Genomic DNA, 21,206 nt, shown 5'->3' on the forward strand with positions numbered 1-21,206 from the left:
CATGAGAATATAAAGATAGTAGGTCTGAAGTGCTCATTAGAAAAGAGCTGTAACACCTTCTCATATGTATAATACTTAAGTATTTATCTAAACCTGATGAAGGACTTGATTAGCATGTAATAGGTCATTTGGTATTTCTGAAGAAATCCAGAACTGCATTAATTATAGAGAGTAATCCAAACACAGTGTTTGGTCGCTAAGCACAAATTAAGTTGCAACAGCTTGGAGTCCATCCTGCATTAGTAATCTAAATGAGTAGTCAAATACTGTTGTACAGATTCATCTCTGTGTATGGTTTTTCTTTTTCAGGGGGATATTGCCTATGAATCCTAGGAATATGATGAACCACTCCCAGGTTGGTCAGGGCATTGGAATTCCCAGCAGGACAAACAGCATGAGCAGTTCAGGGTTAGGCAGCCCTAACAGAAGCTCTCCAAGCATAATATGTATGCCAAAGCAGCAACCCTCTCGACAACCTTTTACTGTGAACAGGTAAGGCTCTTTAATTGGACCATCCCTGTACAGCCAGAGACATGCTGCTCTGGAAATGTAATTTTTATCCATTAGAATAAATCTTGAAACCTGGGTCATGTACTCATGTCTGGGCAATAAACTTTGACGCTCCTTGTAATATTCTTGTAAGGTCTTTGAGGCCTTTAAGCTAAGTTCTCTTTCTGACTATTGAACTTCTGCTGCATCCGCTTTAAAGTATGTGATGTTTCTCATGTATTCCCAAGGTTATTTTTGAAACATACCTTAAATTTTCAGCATACACATCTGTTTTAAAATTGTTCATCTAGGGCTTTGGGAAGAAGTAAGGCAAAATTTAAAAACATGATAGTTATTCTAGAAGGGAAGTAAACTGATTAGGATGCAGTAAGGATCTGGTATTTCTTTAAATTCTTTAATAATGCAGAAAATAGTGGCTTGCCATTCATTTAAGGATTTAGTGCTCATTTGGATGCCAAAAGTTTCTCAATAGATTTTTCTCTTTTTCTAACTTGGGGCAGGATACTAACATCACAAATCATTAGGCTTTAATGGTGTTGCTTCATTCATTTGATAAACTTGTAGTAAGCACTGTCTTAGTTCTAATTATTTAATGTGTGTAGTCACAGCTTAGCATGGCTTGCTGCTTTTAAACCTCAGTTCCATTACCTCATGATCTCTGTGCTCCCAGTGAAGTCCTTTTTCTTCCTTCAGGCCCTTCCTTAGAGGAGTGACTATTGGAGCATAAACAAGCTCATGGTGGTCAGGTGCCACCTCTAACCCAATCTCATATTTTACAAAATAGATAAAGGAAAGTGAAGACAAACATCACAGTTATCTAATATTTAATCAGATTGTTTCGTTTTGTAGTTTCACATTGATATAGGCATGTAACAGATACTGTTCTCAAGCACAGCAAATAGTGATCCCCTAATAGCAGTTTGTGGTCCTGGAGCATGAAAAGACTTTATATCTTGCCTCTCATTACAAAAAATTTGCCTTTTCTGTCCTGTCTAGTGGCAAGTAGACCTGATAATTTTAAAAGATAATATTTAAAGTATTTTTGAAATTAGAGATCACAAACAGATGAAATAGTAATATACTTAAAAACTCTATGTGCAGAGAACAGTGATACTGGATATTGATACATGTATACAAAATACTGTTCAAATAGTATTCAGCTGTAGGGTAGATAATGAAATCCCTATGTGTAGGAACTTCTGAATTAAAATGCTCATCTTTTACTCTTTGCATTGCTCACTTTCAATAAGCTACAAGTTTTACAAATTGAGAAGGAAATATCTCTGAAACAATGACTGGCTCTTTCTCCACAGATTATTAACCTGTGGAAGTATAGTAGTATACATGTCCAATGGCTAATTAAGGTGTTTAACAAAATTTTGAACTTACTCTTGGGGAAAAGAATTTATGGCATTTGCTTGTCAGGTGCATGAATTACGTGACTTTCAAGAAGCATTTTCTAAATAGTTGTTTAGTTGGAGCAATGAAGGTTTTTAGGCTAGATTTTTGAACGTGAAGCATTTGAAGGTGTTTCAAATTAGAGTTAAATGCTTCAGATTTGTAACTGTAAATCTTTGCATAGGTAAAATTTCCACTAGGGAACCTTTTCATATTTTTATTTATGGAAACTTCCAAAATATCAGCTTCTATCCTGTTTCAGGGAGAAGTGGATGTTGTGTTTTTCCACAGGGCAGACATTCAGAATTTCATTCAGCCGGGGGCCTACCTTTGGGCTTCTCAACAGGATGGAATGGATTCTTTGTGGAGCTGTCTGCACAACCACAGTAGTCCTACATGATTCTTAGATGTTTTCAAACGTTTTTGCTTGACTTTATGAACCTTTAGCTCATGTCCTTGTATGACAGAGACCATCCCTCTGCTCACAGTAATGCCATGTGTACATGGCCGTGATTGCACACCATAACTGTTCAGCTTATTAAATGAGTCGTGACAAACTTGGTCTTTTTCATGATCCAGCTTCCCACCTGCCTGTGTATGGATTGCAGCCTGACTTTTAACTACTGCATTTAATGCGGCTTCATTTTTGTATGTTAAATTATTGAGTAATGATCATGTTAGTCATAACTTGTTTGTTGAGAAATGTCTTAATACACAATGGCTATTAAAAAACTAAGCTATTTTGAAGTCATTCCAGTTGACCTGATTGAGCAGTGCCTGATGCTGCTGCTCATTGTTTTCAGAAAATAATTAAAAACCAAGTTTAGGCTAATATAGGTTGCTTAGGCTTGAAATAATTTCAGTTTTTTTCTCGCCTTTATATCTTCCACTAAAAACACAAAGTATATATATCCTTTTGTCTGACTTTCTGGATTTTTTTCACAGTATGTCTGGATTTGGGATGAACAGAAATCAGGCATTTGGAATGAATAACTCCTTATCAAGTAACATTTTTAATGGAACAGGTGAGTTTACTCTCTTATGTTGACCTTAAACTACAGTAGAGTTTTTTTTAAAATAAGTCTAATAATTAATATTTTTTTCTGTTGCAGTGCAACTTTCTAACAATTTTCAGATGTTCCATAGAAACCCTGCTTCAAAAGTAGTGCTACGTAACTGGTACTGCTTTATAGCAGTGGATTTTAATACTTTTGAAGACAAAGTGAAAGTAGTTCTGTAGTATGTTTGCTGTATGTCACCTGCCTATAGATTATACTTACTCAGTTAGAAATACAGAACAGCTCTTGAACTTGAAAAGGGTATTGGAGAAGATTTATCCATATTCTATGAAAACATTAGGTGTGTAAAAGCAGTGGGAAAGCATTTTTTTTTTTTAATCTCAAACTCCTTTTGAGCAGCTGAATTGTCATGTAATCCTTTCAGTTAGTTGTTAAGTTGTGATTTTTCTCTGGGAATTACTTCTTCATCTGAATTTAATGAACTAGAGAGGAGAAAATATCTTTGTCTGTAAATGATTTAGGTTCATGTGTGCTGTTGTTTCTGTATGTGGCTGCATATATGAAGCAACCTGAGGGGCTGGTGATGTCACAAGATTGGAATGGTTTGGGCATTCCCTAGGACATTGTGACATTTTTATAGAGCTGCAGCTCTGGCCTCACCTCTGTAGCATTTCCTGCTGCAAATCAAAAAGTGTTCCCATGTAACTTGCACTGCATTGGCTTTTCAGCTGCTTCAGCTTTATCTTACCTTATCTAAGGACAATAGAGCTCTTTGATGCTGCTGCTAATATGGGTTATTCTCTCAAATTTCTTCTTTATAATTCTTCAAACTTAAAACAGATTTAAAACAGATTTCAATACCTATTCTAGAACTGGAATTTTGATAGTTTGCCTGTATTTTATGTGTACAGACTTTAATTCAAGCGGAGTAGGCTTTACTAAATGCTACTGTCTGTCGTTTGAAAGCAAACTTCAAACATACTGATGCTCTTTAGGGTCATCTTGTAACACAAAGGCTGTAGTTATATGTAATAATTACTGAATGAGAAAAAATATCAACTTGAAAGAAAATACATCCTATATTTATCTTGCTCATAATGAAGTCTGACAGAAATACATAAGGGAGTTAAGAATACCTGTTTTTATTGTAGATGGAAGTGAAAATGTGACAGGACTGGACCTCTCAGATTTTCCAGCACTAGCAGACAGAAACAGAAGGGAAGGAAGTGGCAATCCAACTCCATTAATAAACCCTTTAGCTGGAAGGGCACCCTATGGTAAGACCAAACTTTTGAAAGCTCTCTGAATGAAATGAAATTTGCTTGATTCACCTGTTGCTGTTCATAAGACAATAGCCAGTCTTTTCAAAAATGCCAGACAGGTGAGCTGCTAAGACTCATTTTTAAAAATGAATAATTGATACCTGTGGTTGGAGACTCCCTTTCATAAGTACTAGAACACATGTGTTCTAGTTTTACTGTCAATAGGGATTGTTGGGGTTTTTGGTTTGTATAGTATGATTGCTCTGAGGCTGCTCACTCTAGAAATTTCTTAGGCAATAGGTTTTATTCAAATTACATGTAGAGAAGAGCTGTTGATGTCTGAGTAGCAAATTGCAGGAATAGTGTTTTATTAGTAGAGGTGTTACTGTGTAAAAAGTCATAAGGTGTAAACGTACTGTAAACTTTCACTGTTTATTTGATAGTATTTGCTGTTGTACTGTTCAGTGTCACCCTTATGATGAGTATCAGATTTCAAAAAGTAACCTGTAAGCATCAATTATTATCACTCAGATTCCAAGTATGTGTCATATAATTCTTGCTGTACAGGTTAAAAAAATAATAAAAGGAAAAACCTTTAGGTGGATACAAATCTTACTATTTGGGTCTTGAAAAAATTCAGGTAAGCTTAGTGTGAGGTACAAAACTTTCTTTTTGTTACTGCTTTAGTAGATTTTGTTACGCATGTTGCATCAGCTCTTGTGAAAAGTTGCTTTTATAACCGTAAGTTATTTTTGTGACACTTGTCAAATTTTGAACCAAAAATAACTTAGTGTTTTCCAGCTATAAAACACTAGTGTTCTTCAGAGATAGCTCCAACTTCAATTGGACAAAAGAGATACCACATTATCAAGAGAAAGTAGCCACATGGATTTGGCATAACCAGGCCCTCTGCATAAGATAGCTGTGAGAAAGGGTTAAACAAGTTAAACTGAATTGTTAAATATGGGGGGAAAGTGACTTCCCCACATAATGACACTCAAAACCAAGCATGAATGGAGACTTAGTACAGCTTGAGGCTTATGTAAGATTTTGTCCAACATAGAATGGCTTGGATGGGAAGGAACCCTAAGGACAATCTAGTTCCAGCTCTAGAAAAAGAAGACAGTATGTGAAAAACTGAGAGAAGATAGGAGGGAGATCCACACAGATGCACTTCCAGCACAGAGCTTGATTTCAGTATTAAACAGCACTGCAGCCTAACAATGTCTGTAATTGTTCTTTTGCTTACACCATTTCCCCATTTTGGTTCTAGCATAGCTATTTGCATGACTGCATGATAAACCACGAAATAAAGTTCTCCAAAGAGCTACCCTGAGCATCTGCTTAGTGCAGCAGATGAGTATGGAGGTAGAAACAGTCAAAAAATGAAAATGTGAAATACTTTGGATGTTGTCTTCCAGCACAAAATGTGGAGAGCACTTCTGGTTGTGGACAAGAAAGAGCAAGCTCAAAACAGAGCAGAGACCTACTTTCCTCATGCTTAATTATTCAGGAAAATTGTATTTCAAATAGCTTTTAGATGGAATAAGAATATCCATTAAAGTTAATTCATTATCAATTTTATTCATCCAGTGGAAGAAATTGTAATAACTCTGGATGAAAGGGCTGAACAGCAGAAACAAGATTAACTCAATGTTGGTTTATTTCCTTAAATAAAGAAGCATTGATCTCTAATTCCAGAACACTGAAGAAAGTCATGTGTTGTCATCTACTGAACCATTTTAGTCCTATCCATCTACTAAGAATCTTCAAAAACCAGGACCTAGACTTCCTTCTGCCTTCTTTTCTTCTAGTGTAGTGTCCTTTGCAACCAAATCACTGTATTATGTCTCAGCAAAGTCTAGTCACCCTTGGGTGTGTGGTGTGGTGGCTTGTTTGGTTTGGTTTGAACTGGCATTAAAAACAAGTTCCTGTTCAGTTGTCAGAATCCATGTCTCTGTGTGACTGGGCTGCTTTTTTAAAGTTAGGATCAGAGCACTGAGAGTTGCAGGCTAAATGTTTTCAGTTTTTGTACTGGAAGTAGGAGTCACCTTCATGTCACAGGCAAGTATTTAATTGTTAACATATTCTGCTTCAAGTTAGCTGGTTGTCCTTTGAGAATACGTGCTTTTGAAGATACTATGCAAAAAAATTCTTCATGCACTTAGGGGATGGAGAAAAAATGTATTATACTTCTAAAAGCAGTACATCCTTATCAGTGGATTTACCCAAACACAGCTTTAACAATGCCCGTAAAGATTATTTGATTATTTAGATGTGCGAAACAGGTGCAGTGGATGTGCCTATGAATTTAACCCGGAGTGTGTCTCAGCTCACACTTAAATAAGAGGCTTTAATCTAATATGTGTGGATGTTTTGAATGAATATGCTTTGTTTTGCTTTACCTGTTTCTTAAGTCATCGCTGTACAGCTTGCGTGTAATGAAAATGGACAGTAAGCAAGATCAGCAGAAGAAAACGTTTTTACTTAGCAGTCATTTAATATTATTCTTGCTTTCATTTTGATGATAGTTGGGATGGTAACAAAACCAGCAAGTGAGCAGTCCCAGGACTTTTCAATACACAATGAAGATTTTCCAGCATTACCAGGCTCCAGCTACAAAGATCCAACATCGAGTAATGATGACAATAAATCTGTAAGCAAACCTTAAATCTTCTCTTATTTTCAGTGTTCATACTTCTTTTGGTGATTACTTTAAAATGGTCAGTGATTATATTTGTAATAAGAGATTTTCAAATTTACCCTTCTAAATTAATGAGAGATTTTGTATAAGCAGCATTTAAAATGTAATAATGTAAATGGAATTTCTCAGTAAGGTTTTTGGTCCAAACAGTCACCCTGCTTGGACACGTCAAAACTTATTTTTGCGAATTCGTAATATTTTTTAAGTTTACAATTTGTAATTTTTTTCTATCAATTGTAGCTCATCTTTTTGCTACTGATGCCTCTCATCAGTAGTAGTTATACACACATTATAAGATTTTTCTTCAAAGTTGTCCAGTCCTTTAAAAGTTAGGTGGTACAATATCTCTTTAAGGTGAAATGCTTAATCGAGATGTGGAATCAGAGGGAACAAACTCTCTTAATAGAGAGCATTGATGACTATATTGTAGACTAGTGGGGTACATTATATCTTAAGTATTGGCATAATTATTGTCCATTAGATATATAGCTTAGAGCATAAGATTATGGGCTTTTATTCATTGTTTACTCTGAAAACTTTGTAATTAAAAAAAATGTTATTATATGCAAACAGCGAACTAGTTTCTAGTTACTGATTGGTTTATTACTTCTAATTGCAAAAACTATGCTAATGACAGTGCCATAAATACTGAATATATAGTAGACGTGACTACAAACTCATGTAAGAACTAAAAAATGAACTGCTCAAAAAGAGAGACATGAGGAAGTCTGGCCCCACCCCCCAGTGTTGTGGGCAGTTTTATCATGAGGAAAATGTTCTGATAGGATTAGTACTGTGTACAGTAAGGAGAGGGAGAGTAAATGTGATTAATTGTATAACTGTAGACTTGTTATAAAGACTGTAAAAGAGTTAGAAATTATACATATGGCAAATATATTTTGTCAGTAGATAGATTCCTGGAGCATAGTCTGTTTTCTTGCCAGACACAGTCCGGCATAGTGTTTATATCAGACATAATGTTTATATGTCTTTCCTGATAGCTGCAAATGTGCCAGTTGTATGTTGCTTGCACCTGAAATTGGCTTGAGTATTATCTGTTACTGTGTCATGGAGTGTTATTCAGGAGCAGGACTATGGGGAGTATTAATGATGTGGTGAGCCAAAGGAACCTCTAGTCACAGGCACTGGGGATATCCACTGTGTATTCCAACTCGAGTGTAAAATAATTTATTCTTTTAGACTTCAAACTTTTAGCCTATTAATAGTACTTCTGTATGACAGGGATACTTTGGAAAATGGTTAAATAGTACATAAGGTTTGTCAGCAGAACTCAGGGGCTTCAGCTTGATGCCATTTATTGAAGTGACTTGATGTACTGGCTTAGAGTGCCTGACTGAAAAAATATGGGCAATAAGTATTTCCATTTTGGTTTTTTTTTTATCATACCAACTCTGCAAATTATCTTTAATAGAATTTGAGTACATCAGGCAAAACATCATCCAGCACAGATGGGCCCAAGTTTCCTGGAGATAAAAGTTCAACTACGCAAAACAACAACCAGCAGAAAAAAGGGATCCAGGTGTTACCTGATGGTATGTGTCATTCCACTTTTTCTGCTTTAAAAGTTTTGACAGTCATTTAGATTACCTTGTTGATTCCTCTATTTCTTAAAAAGAGAAAATTAATTTGTTCTTCTTTCCCAGGTCGGGTTACCAACATTCCCCAAGGGATGGTGACGGACCAGTTTGGAATGATTGGCTTGTTAACATTCATCAGGGCAGCAGAGACAGATCCAGGAATGGTACATCTTGCATTAGGAAGTGATTTAACAACACTAGGTCTCAATCTCAACTCTCCTGAGTAAGTTTCTGGGATTTAATCCTCTCTTCACTTTTGGTTTTATTATGCTGTCATTCATAGTCCGTTCACTTAGTCCTCACGACTATTAAACCCGCAAACTGGTTTGCCAAATAAAATTTGAGAATGTAATGACAATAAAATAAAATTTTCATAACAAAGAGAATTGTGCTTCAGGGAAAGCTTTCAATAAACCTAGTGGCTTTGTTTATTCTCTTAACTTCTTTAGGACTTTTTTCAAGGAATTGACAGTATATTGTTTATAAATGTAATGTATACGTTCCTTTTCTAATAATAATATTCCTTGGGGATATTTACACTTAACTCTTAGCAGTTTGGGCATAAATTAGATTTATATAGTGTAATGATGAACAGAACACCTGCAGTGTTAGGCTGCACTGAAGATTTATTTAAATGAAAGCAGTTGACTTCCAGTGACTCAGTTCACCTAAATAAACTAGTTTAGTCATCTAGGTTTGCTATAGAGGCAATGGGGAGAAAAGTAGTTAGTGACTGCAGAAATGCTAGAAGGAGTGCTTTAGACTTAGGGGAGATGAATAACCAGCCAACCCAGGGTGCCTTTCTTTTTACACTAATTACTGAAGGAACTCAGATCAGTTTAGACAAAACTAGTGTCTTTCAGATGACTGCAGTTGTGGAAAAAAATTTCTGGTGCTCTTTCAGATGAAAATCTCACACCTTTTTGTTTTATCACAGATTTATATAGTGTTAGCCTTATAGACAGAGTACTATATATATTTTAAGGTTTGCACATAATATATTAAAAAAACCCAGAAGACCAGACAGTGTATGTACATAGTTTCCATCTTTCATAAACTTATATGGAGCTGCATGTAATCAGGGAAGCTTGATGAATGTGGATATAAGCACAGGAAAAAGTGGCTCCCAATTATTCTGCTTTTCTTAGCAGCTATGCTGTAAATAACTGTATTTTTAATATTTAATTACCATACTTAGTGTGTTTAGATTCTTGGATGGAGAGGATAGGAGCTAACATTTGATGCAGACAGTTCCTATACTATAATGCTGGTTTTACTTCATGCTGCAAAAAAGCTTTGCAAACAGCCCATGCAGACCTCAGTGTCTGGCCTTACATCTCTCCTTATGTTAAATGTTCTTCCCTTGCTCTGTGGATTGTTGTTGGAAAAACTAAGACTGTGTCACATATGAAAAGGCAAATGTTTCTGCCCTGTGTGGTAGTTTGGTTGGTAAAAATACCTGTGTGACATAAAAACTTAGAAATGAATGTTCTTTTAGAAACAAAATTTTAGAATTTTGTATTTATTGCTAGTGGCTTAAATTATCCCTTCTAACTCCTGTTTTGAAGAAGAGTAAAATCTTTACTGGTTAGTTTTAAAAAGCAACCTGCCAGTACAAATTTTTCCTCCCCTTTTAAATCATAGGCTAATAAATCAACCCACCAGGCTTGTGGCAACTGTTCCTAGTTAAGTTGAAACCTTGCATAATAACACTGGATACCTGAAAAAGGTTGGGACCTCTGGCACCTAACTTGAAGGAAAGATAGATTTAAAAGAAAATTTTGACCCTGTAGTTTCCAGTGGCAGTTTAAATGCAACATTGCTCTGCATATTAAAAAGAAAAATAATAAATGTAACTGCTTTAGGAAAGTTTCCTTTTATCTTCTCACCCCAGCTAGGGATTTGGTTGTGTGATATAGCTCTTAGGTTTGCAAAATTGATTATGGAGGGGTTTGTTGGTTGGTTTGGAGGTTAATTTTTATAAATTTATGCTTTTCTTTTTTCTTCAGAAATCTTTATCCCAAATTTGCATCCCCATGGGCATCATCACCTTGTCGACCTCAAGACATAGGTAAGAGAGAAACAACTAAAATTCAGTATTAATATTTGCAAATTATATTCATTTACATGTCTTAATAGTTGCATCAATTCCGATTCTTTTTTAGACTTCCATGTTCCATCTGAATACTTAACTAACATTCACATTAGGGATAAGGTGAGTACGTGTGTATGTGTGTGCATTTTTTGTTAATTTATTACCAGTAATTTTCTAAATTTTCTTTGAGATAGATGTTCAAAGTCAGTCCATTTTGTGCATGTCCTCAGTCTTTCTAGAAGCAGTGTTGAGTTAACAGGCTGATGTCACACATCGAGCCCCATTATATCTTACAAAAAGAGAATGGGCATGCGAAAAGAATAGCTAAAAAGCACAACGTGTTTTTAAGAGTTTGCCCTTCATGTGAAGTTGAATTTTTTTGTGATAGAGTTCAAATGGCAAATTAAATTGAGGTATTTCTTCTTGAGATAAGATCAGAATTGTGTTCTCATTTAGCTGTTGCATTCCATATCTACATGTAAAGAGATTTTTTGAGATATATTTTCTTTCAACTGTTTGAAGGGATCATTGAAAAATAGCATAAGAAATTTTAGTAGTGTTACTTAATAGGGTGTGAAGGGAACAAATACATGCAGAAGTTGCGGTTTTGGGTTTTTTGAAATAAAATACGTAGATGGGAATATACACTTAACAGGTAGAAAATTCTGTCTTGCTTGTTTGTTACATCTGTATTTTTCTATTGTATCCTTTAGCTTGGAAAGGCTCATTCAAACTGAAGAAAAATTAATTGTTTTAATAATTATTACGCCTGTTGTATTAGAATATCATTTTCAACACACTTAGAATAGAAGGATGGAAGTTCTGGATGTGTTCTTATGTTATTTAAGTGGGGTAGTGTGTTTTAAAACATTTATCTATTGTGATTTTTCATCCTCATTTTCTTCAATCTTTTGCAGCTGGCTGCAATAAAACTTGGCCGATATGGAGAAGATCTCCTGTTTTATCTCTATTACATGAATGGAGGAGATGTATTACAGCTATTAGCAGCAGTAGAGCTGTACGTTCAAACTATTTTGTCAGTCTTATATGAGTTAAGCTATTGCAATAATGAAATGGCAGATGTTAAAAAAAAAAACCAAAATAAAAACCAGAACACCCAAACAAGTTAGACATTGAAAGCAGGAAGCTTAGTCAATCTTGAACGGTAAAGCTTTTTTTAAAATACCTCCTCCAACCTTGGTGTCATTTTGTACAGAGTTTTTTTACATATATAGTGGAAATCAAAAGCCCATCTCATGTATTTTGCATTATGAAGCACTGTGGAAAAAATGGCAGGTGCCAGTCATTATTGAGTGTGTAACTTGCCTGTCATCAACCAAATCAGAACCAAGTAAATACTCATAAAAAGAGTTTACTGTTAGAACCTACCAGACTTGAAGTTTCTTGTGTATTTTAGTTTGAGGTATAAGAACTGTATGGAAGAGGTATGAAATTACAGGTTTAACCATGTCGGAGAAATTTGGTTTGGGATTTGAATGCATTGTACAGTAAATATTGAAACCTTTAAAGTTTATTAAGTCAGTTTCAGATAACTAACACTAAGAATTATTTTTCCTTTCTATCACAAATGAAAGATTTAACCGGGATTGGAGATACCACAAAGAAGAACGAGTATGGATCACCAGGGCACCTGGCATGGAGCCAACAATGAAAACCAATACGTACGAGAGGGGAACATATTACTTCTTTGACTGTCTTAACTGGAGGAAAGTAGCTAAGGTATCTCTTTTCCTTTGTGTAGATACTTTAAATACACTGTCAGCTGTGTATTTTTACAACAAGAGTAAAACACAAAAATCTTCAGAAAAATCTCTGACTTTTTCTTCTCCTGTTATATAGGTTCATTACCTTAATTCCTGATGTCTGAGAGAAAAAACGTTGTCTAAAACACTGCCTTGCTTGTGGAAAAGGAGCTGTCTCTCTTATTTCCAGTTTTCTTTGGGAGGTAGAAGGACATAGGACTTCTTTTAGGAGTTTTGTTAAAATTGAAAGCTCTTCTCACAGCATAGAGTTGAATGGAAAGCATTATTTGGCATTTTAGAAATTGCACTTGCAAACATTTTATTTCTTTGTTTTAGAAAATTAAATAGGATGCTCCCACACCTCACTTAGGAATTTTAAATGGATGTTGGATGGGTGCAGGGAACGCTTTTTTGGTTTTTGGGTACAATCTCTCCTTAACATACTTAGGAATTCCATGCTCTGTTGTTTGAAAATCAGAGTCCTTTGAAATAAATAACTTCTTCTAAGGAGGAGGCATATTTCCATGATGCTTGTTTTCTGTCCTGTAGACCAAGAGGCATTAAAAAATCAGAAAGCTATGGCTTTTTCCCTCCCCAGCTGCCATAATCTGTTGGTCCCATTCTGTCCATTAATACTGTCAATAATGTTCTATGTCAGACCATCTGTAGATACTGTATCACATTCTTCTTTTCTCTAAAAAACAACAGATGAAATCAGATTAACTTTGAAGCCTTGAACTCAGCTATAGTTAACGTGCTTCCAGCATGTTGTAACTATATTTTGTGGTTCCACAGGCTTAGGTATTTCATAGAATAAGAAATCTCTTCACCTGCAGCCCAACTTATGAATTGTTCACTGAAAAGGCATTTCATTTGGAGATTAGGGAACATTGCATGAAATAGTTACATGTCTGTTATGTGTTTATAAACACCTATTTTAAAGAGAATAAAGTTCCGTGTCCTCCTCTGTCTATACAGCCATTTGGCATCTAGACATGAACTAGATACATGATATTTTTATTTCCTCCCCCACTCCACCCAGTAATTTTGCATAGTTTGTGCAAAGTCCCCTCAGGAATTAACATTGCAGTTACCCTGAAGGTTACGGGAGGTTCTTTATCCAGTTGTACGTGTGACTCCTTGCTTCTGCTGACTTTCTACTGCTGCAGGAAAACCCAGGAATCTGTAACTGACAGGTTTAATGGTGAGCCCTGCTATTATAGTTTTTCCTAAGTGCAAGGTAATTCCAAAACTTCTAAACAAAAGTGCCATGCCTCAAAAAGAAAACACAAACAAAAGAAAACTATTTGTTTCTACTTGAATTACTCATTTGGTATACTTCCTTAGGTTCCCCAAGATGCTGTTTAAAGCTATTTTATTATTGCCTAAGATTATCAGAGGGGAAGTAATTATCTTTAGAAAGGATAGTTTTCTTTCTGGAGTCAAATGAACATGTTCTGTTTATTTACAAGCAACAAGCCTTGTGTAGTTTCACATATCAATGGAATTGTGGTTTTAGTTTGTGTGGACACACAGCATTTCTTTTACTAGGAGGAAAAAGATAATGCCCATTGTAAAGGATAATAATAACCTCTTCAGTGTCTCCTTTTTCTGCCTGTGGTAAATGTATGCAGCTGCTATTTGATGCTTAGCATTACTTTAAGACAGTATTGTCTCTGTTTGAAATCTTGAGTACTATTCTGAAACTCAGGATCCAGTGCTTGAGTGATGTACACTCCATCCTCCTGCTGGGCATTCCTGAGATATGGAGAGACAGGAGCGCTACTGTTCTCTGAATGGTTTTTCACAAGGTCTACATAGATTCTCTTCTTTTTATTTGCACGCTGAAAGTAATTCCCCAGCATTAGGAACCAATGGATAGCTAGTAAGGAGAGAGATTGGATTTTCTAAAGTTTTGTGCTTGTAGTGGTATTGCAACAATGAATGTGATTATTTTATTTATTCTCCCCTAATGTCCATAAGAAGCAATAATATAATTTCTTCTAGGCTTGTGTATTCCATAATGTAAAAAATTGAACTGGAATATTGTTTTGAAATTTTTATTTAACTTTGAGCAGGCAAATTGACCATTGGTCAGAGGAAGCTAGAGAATGATTTTGGGGAAAACTGAGATTTTTGTTGCATAGAAAATGAGTTGCATACTAGAATTAATTCTGTGACATTTTCACCTTTGATAAACAAATAAGAACTTAGGTACATGTCGTGTGATCTTAGCATTCCATGGTAATATTACCTGTGGTATTAATTTCTGTAGTGGACATTTCCTCTGAGGAAGACTAATACAGACTCACCCTAAGAAGAACAGCAATATTTGGTAACACCCTGTTGCTTTGCATGCAAAGAAAAGTACAGCAAAGTAGTTTTTTTCCTAACAAATGCAGAAGTAATTAAAAAATATTTCAGGAAATTAGACCTATAAGGAGCTGGAAAAGAAAGAATTCTGATAAATTGCAATCTCTTATTATAACTGTTACATTATTAGTGGATTCTGGGAATATCAGTTACTTAGAAGGCCACAATAATAATTGCTGCTGAACAGTTTCACTAGTCCTTTATTGAAGCTGGTGTGCAGGAATACTTGCTCATAAATTACTGTCTCATATGTGCATATTCAATTATTTTTCAAGGTGCTTTATAAATTTGGTTCTTGTTCTAGTGTAGTTGCTCAAATATAGGGCAGCACATACCCTAATATGCTGTGCTTTGCAGACATAGTGTATTTTTCATTATGGGCTTATGTATTTATTGTCCCTATTTTAAATTACACTGCAGTGTGAAATATTGCTGTACTGAAATACAGCAGTTTACTTTAGATAGCACAACTAAAATCTTAAAACTTACATTTTTAAAAACATAAACCAGTTGTGATGTAGTAGATTTAGTGTTCTGGATTGGTTATAACAAAAGCAAAGAAGGCTGAATAACTTCTTTCAAGAAAAATCAAATAATATTTTTATCTTTTTTATTTAACTGTAGGCTCTACTTTTATATTCTTAATGGGTAATAGAAGCAAAGTAGCAGGGTAATGAGAATTCCTGAACTACTAGGAAATAAAATTAATTCTGATTTGATACATGGTAGTAAAAAGAGAGAAAAATATAAATTACAGACTTCAAATTCACCTTAAATGCAAAATAAAAAGCAGAAAAATTCTGATTACACATGTTTATTATATGGTTTTTCATCCTAGGGCATGTGGAAAGTATGCTGAGGTTAAAGACACTGATTTTTTTTTTCACTGAGGTTTTGGCTATAGTTTGCTGCTGTTGAGGAGACATGAGAGAGGAGGGGAAGTAGCTCTGACACCAAAAGTGCTTTCTACAATGGCACGCTTACTGAAATCCTGACTTAAGTTGTCTGAAGTAAGCTGCTTGAATTTTCTTCTTACTTTTCAGTAAGGAGAATAAATTTAGAGTACAGATTATAAAACCTTTTTACATTGATGATGTAGTTCTAAAACATGGAATTCTTCATGGGAGAGAAAATTAAATTTTTAAGTGTTTATTTGCTTGTCAGGGTTGCTGTCTAGACTAAATTATTCCCTATCCTGTCAAGATCAGTATTAATTGAAATAATAATTTCTATTATAATTACTAGAAAGTTAAATTTATTAGTCCAGTAAAGATGTAGCATAGTATTTTAGTTCAGCCCCTAAAGTGGGTCTTTGCATCTATCTTTAAGTCAGTATAAATGCTACTGACTTCCCAATTTAAGTTCCATTGGGAATTTTTAAGCTAGCCGTGGGATTTCTACTCTGTTCTCATGGACTTCCACAATCCAGAATCTTTTGTCCTCAGGCCTATTCTGCTAACTTTTTTTGTTTAGTTTTACTCTATAACTGCTATGGATCATCCTAAGCAATCCTCTCCTGCCTTAAGTATCCTTGCCTGTTAGTGTTTGTACATGTACAGACTGATGTAACTTTGCCATCAAAGCAAGTTTTCAGGATGACATGAGAGGTGATTATTTTCTTTGCATAGAACAATTTATTTAGTGTCACACATGCTGTAAGTTTTCACACACATTCAGTATTCATTATTCCTGGTTAATAAAGGGTATTTAAGTTTTAATTCTTACCTCCATTTGGAAAAGAAAGCAATTTAGCACATTTATCAATGGATGAGTGGGGTTTTTTACTTTTTTTTATATCTGTTTATGTTAAATAGTACCACTGCTGCTGTTGACATCCTAAACTATAGTGGCAAAACCAAAAACATACAGTATACCTGTAAGTATTTTCCCCTATGTAATAAATAATTGGCTTTTAGTTTCCAGAAATCCTGGTCAGTGAATTCTTCTTTAGGTATTGTCAGGCAGAACTTCAGGTGTTCCTACATGCTACTGAATATTGAATTTGAGCTTTACTGACACTGGGATGCAAATCAAGGCTGTTTTAAGCCTGTTTATTTTAACAGTCAATGGCAGTTTGAAGTATGAACTCGCATTCTTCTAGAGAAAATTTGATAGGGAAAAATACTCCTTCTGAAGGAGGGACTTCCAGTTTGTAGGACACAAAGGATTGCTCAGAGCCCTAAGCATTTATTAAGACACCTTGTTAGCAGCTCCCACTGCCAGTAGAGGCTCACAAAAACTTGAAGTTTGGAAAACCCTTTTTTAAGATACAGTAAGTATCAGAAACCAGAGAGTATCAGTATCTTACTGGTTTAATTAGCAATTTGCCAAGGGTAATTTTGAAGGCATTTCAGAGCTTGTGGAAGCTCAGTTAACTGATTGAAGCTGACCATAGATGGATAGTATTTGCTGGCCCTTTCATGGTTATGTGAAAGAAAGAAACTTTGACAGCCATGAAAGGCAGAGAAAGCTTGAGTGGTATCTATTATAAAATGGCTGCAGAATTACTGGAGATTATTGAATCATAGAATGATTTGGGTTGGAAGAAACATTAAAGACCATCTAGTTAAACCCCTGTACCATGGACAAGAACACCTTCCACTAGACCACATTGCTCAAAGCCCCATCCAGCCTGGTCTTGAACACTTCCAGGGATGGGGTAGCCACAGCTTCTCTGGGTAGCCTGTTTCACCCTCATAGTGAAGAATTTATTTCTAATACCCAATCTAAATGCTGCCCTTCTTCAGCTTAAAGCCACTTCCCTGTGTCCTGTGCCCTTGCAAAAAAGTCCCTCTCCACCCTTCCTGTAGGCCGCCTGAGATCCACCCAGCCTAATCCAGCCTTTGACACCAAAGTACACGTATGGACTTGTACCCCTTGATCTTGCTTCTTACCCAAGGGGGAAGGTGCAGCATCTCTTCAGTCTCAGCATTGTGTATCTGCCCAAAAAGAGAGCATACACCAACTGGCATGCAGTTTTTATTAGGAATGCCAGAAGTAATTCACTTGAGTATATATGACCTAAAAAAGCCCAAACAAACAAACACACCACCTAGATAAATAAATAAAGAACCCCAAAAAACCAACCAAAAAAAAACCCAACAACAACAACAAAAAAAAATCTTTGGTTGGATTAGAGAGCTGGGAACTAGAAATGAAGCAGATGTGCAGCATTTCAGTACAGATGGCTGTAACTTCACATAGGTTTTGCTAGGGTTTTCCAGTTTTGGGGACAGTATTCTCAGGGGAGTGCACAATGGTTTGCATTTTCCACTACTTTGTTTCCTTACCATGCTGAATGTTCTTTCTATGCTAAATGGACCTTGTTTTGCCTTGAAAGAAGAGAGGTATAAGAGTTGGATTTCCTAGATATTATTTCTATTCTTGCATTAATTTAGTACAGATTTATATATACCGAAGTATTATACTATTTAATCACTTTAAAGAGTGTTCTAAAATAATCTATTCATTGCTCATGTGTTTTCATCTCTGTGTGAAAATAGTGGGCTAAGTTTGCTTTGCAGATACAGATGTTGTTCTGCTGAGGTTCTCCACCAAGTTAGATAAAATAATTTACATGTCCAAAGTTGTTGCTGTTGAATTACCAAGAAGTACCCCTAAAAAACAGTTCTGAAACTTCTGCTTACGCTGTTTCTTGAATGACAATTAAATGGGATGAGACACAATTAAACTGCTGAAAGGGTCTGAAGAATATAATATTTCAGGTTTGGTGGGTATGGGGTATAAATATGAGTATTAAATGTGGAGGAATATTTCGATAAATTTTGGCTTAAGTGGGTCTCAGTACTTTGTACCTGGACATTTTCACAGAATCATTTAGGTTAGAAGAGACCTCTAAGATCAAATCCAGCCTTTGACTGATCATGACCATGACAAACAGACCTTAGCACTAAGTCCAGTTGTTTCTGGAACGCCTCCCTCGTGCCCATCCTGAACCTCCCCTGCTGCTTCATGAAGCTATTTGGTCTGGAAGTATGACACAAAAATATTCCCAAACTTCAGTTCATCCAGAATAAGCCTCTGTACTCTGTCTCCTTGAAAGACAGCTTTTGTTTATAATTCAGCTCATGCTGTGACTGTGTATTTGTGTTTTGTGTATGTGCATACATAAAATTGTTTGAGATTATAACAGGGGTTCTGAGAGTCATGTAGCATTCAAAAGAGTAGGAGAGTCTGCATGTTGTGGGTGTAAAGGCTAGGGTTGTTGTAATTTATACTTTTTTCTTCGTAAAATATGGAATTCAAGGTAGCAAAGTCATGTGGCTTTGCCGTAGGATAAGTTAGTACTTGATCTCCTCTGTATTTGTGCTTTTCAAGTATGGCTGGTAGACCAGGTGTTGACAGGTAAATTATACATTGTTTTATTGTGTTTGTCTTTTTTTTCTTTTTTTTAATTGTAGGAGTTCCACCTGGAATATGACAAATTAGAAGAAAGGCCTCATCTGCCATCAACCTTCAACTACAACCCTGCTCAGCAAGCCTTCTAAAGACTTCCCTTTTCTTGGGGTATGGCTGTCTCAGCACAATACTCAACATAACTGCAGAACTGATGTGGCTCAGGCATCCTGGTTTTAATTCCTTGAGGATCTGGCAATTGGCTCATGCGAAGGGTCACCATTTGAGGTCCTGCCTTACTAATTATGTGCTGCCCAACAACTAAATTTGTAATTGTTTTTCTTTAGTTTGAGCAGGGTCTGAATTTTTGTTTTTGTTTCCTTTTTTGCCAGCAGACAAGCTTGGGTCTGTAAAGACAAGCGAGTACACTGACAAAAGTTTACCACTTAGTTTTCCAAAATGTAAAAACAAAAAAAAAGAAAAAAGACAAAAAATTAGACAACAAAATTTGCATTGTTCATTGTAGCACTATTGGTAATAAAAAATGTTTGTGCATTTTTATGTGAAGATCCTTCTCGTATTTCATTTGGAAAGATGAGCAAGGTTTGCTTCCTTCATTTTACTTCCCCTTCTGTCTTTGAAAGGCAGTTTTCGCCAAGCTTAATGCAAGAATATCTGACTGTTTAGAAGAAAGATATTGCCACAGTCTCTGGTTAGTTTCCAGGGTTGTGTATTACTGAGCTTCATCTTTCCAGAATGAGCAAAACACTGTCCAGTCTTTGTTACGATTTTGTAATAAATGTGTACATTTTTTTTAAATTTTTGGACATCACATGAATAAAGGTATGTATGTACGAATGTGTATATATTATATATATGACATCTATTTTGGAAAATGTTTGCCCTGCTGTACCTCATTTTTAGGAGGTGTGCATGGATGCAATATATGAAAACGGGACATTCTGGAACTGCTGGTCAGGGGACTACTTTGTCGCCCTGTGCACTAAAGGGCCAGATTTTCAGCAGCCAAGGACATCCATACCCAAGTGAATGTGATGGGACTTAAAGAAGTGAACTGAGACAATTCACTCTGGCTGTTTGAACAGCAGCGTTTCATAGGAAGAGAAAAAAAAAGATCAATCTTGTATTTTCTGACCACATAAAGGCTTCTTCTCTTTGTAATAAAGTAGAAAAGCTCTCCTCACTGCAGTGTTGACTTTGATTTGAGATTGTGAAATTATTTCTTCAACAATGAAAAATGGAAAAAAATTGAAGTATTAAAACTATCGAGCTGTACAGTGGTTAAGACACTTGAAGAGTCTTTTTGCTGCTGACAAGTAAATTTATGAGAATTTCATATTCTTTTCCACAGTAAAGTTTTCACGGCTAAAAACTTTGGTTAACCTTGGTTTCAGATCCCCTCTTTATGATAGCAAATAATTTTTAGAAAGGTGGGTGGGTACCAAGTCAAATAATAGGAAGATGCTTCAAGAATTCATCACCTGGGAGAAGTTTGGGTTAGAGCTGATTACAGCTTAGTTCCATGTTGGTGTTTTCCCACTTAAAACAGAAATACATTTCATTTGGTGATTGCTATTACTTGAACTTCCAGATGCAAATAAACATGAATATAGACTGGTTCTGAAAACTGTAACTGTTCTGAGCGGAATAAGAAAAACCTGAACTGTTGGGATGGTTTTCTTTTTCTAGATATGATTGCCACTTCTCATTGAGTTGCATCTGGTGATGCAGATCATTGAAAAATACCTGAAATTACCAAAGCAAGACATGTTAGTGAATCCTGGGATTTTTTTTTTTCCATTTTGACCCATTTTTCTATGTAGTGCAAAAGCAGCTTGTTTGCATGTATTGAATTATGCTTGGAAATTGGACCATTAGTGACCTTGCTGTGGTTCTGTATCAGGTGTATGGCGGATCTTAAATTCTGAACTTTTTTAATATCTATTTTAAGATGGTAAACATAAAGATATTATTCTGTTCATTATATTTTTTTTCTATTATTAAAGCAAGTTTTCCCAGCTTGAAAGAAGAGAATGGTTATAATCCATATAATTAACACAGCTGAAAAAGATCGTGGCTTGTTCTGTTTCTCAAACCAGAGCAGATT

General features: G+C 35.6%; 1 protein-coding gene across 3 annotated transcripts in view; it reads left to right on the forward strand.

Moving 5' to 3' along the window:
- CNOT2 (CCR4-NOT transcription complex subunit 2) overlaps positions 1-20,282 on the forward strand; it is an 85,709-nt gene extending 65,427 nt beyond the window's left edge. For all 3 annotated transcript variants that reach the window (XM_036401088.1, XM_036401087.2, XM_054514910.1), the window contains 11 exons: positions 310-492; positions 2,854-2,933; positions 4,079-4,204; positions 6,721-6,845; positions 8,326-8,446; positions 8,558-8,714; positions 10,501-10,562; positions 10,657-10,706; positions 11,504-11,604; positions 12,182-12,326; positions 19,144-20,282. In XM_036401088.1, the coding sequence (XP_036256981.1) occupies positions 310-492; positions 2,854-2,933; positions 4,079-4,204; positions 6,721-6,845; positions 8,326-8,446; positions 8,558-8,714; positions 10,501-10,562; positions 10,657-10,706; positions 11,504-11,604; positions 12,182-12,326; positions 19,144-19,230 (1,237 nt within the window). In that variant the 3' untranslated portion in view covers positions 19,231-20,282. The remainder of the gene's footprint in view (positions 1-309; positions 493-2,853; positions 2,934-4,078; positions 4,205-6,720; positions 6,846-8,325; positions 8,447-8,557; positions 8,715-10,500; positions 10,563-10,656; positions 10,707-11,503; positions 11,605-12,181; positions 12,327-19,143) is intronic.
- Positions 20,283-21,206: the final 924 nt, after the last annotated feature.

This window comes from Molothrus ater, chromosome 5 (genome assembly GCF_012460135.2).
Source record: "Molothrus ater isolate BHLD 08-10-18 breed brown headed cowbird chromosome 5, BPBGC_Mater_1.1, whole genome shotgun sequence".
NCBI lineage: Eukaryota > Metazoa > Chordata > Aves > Passeriformes > Icteridae > Molothrus > Molothrus ater.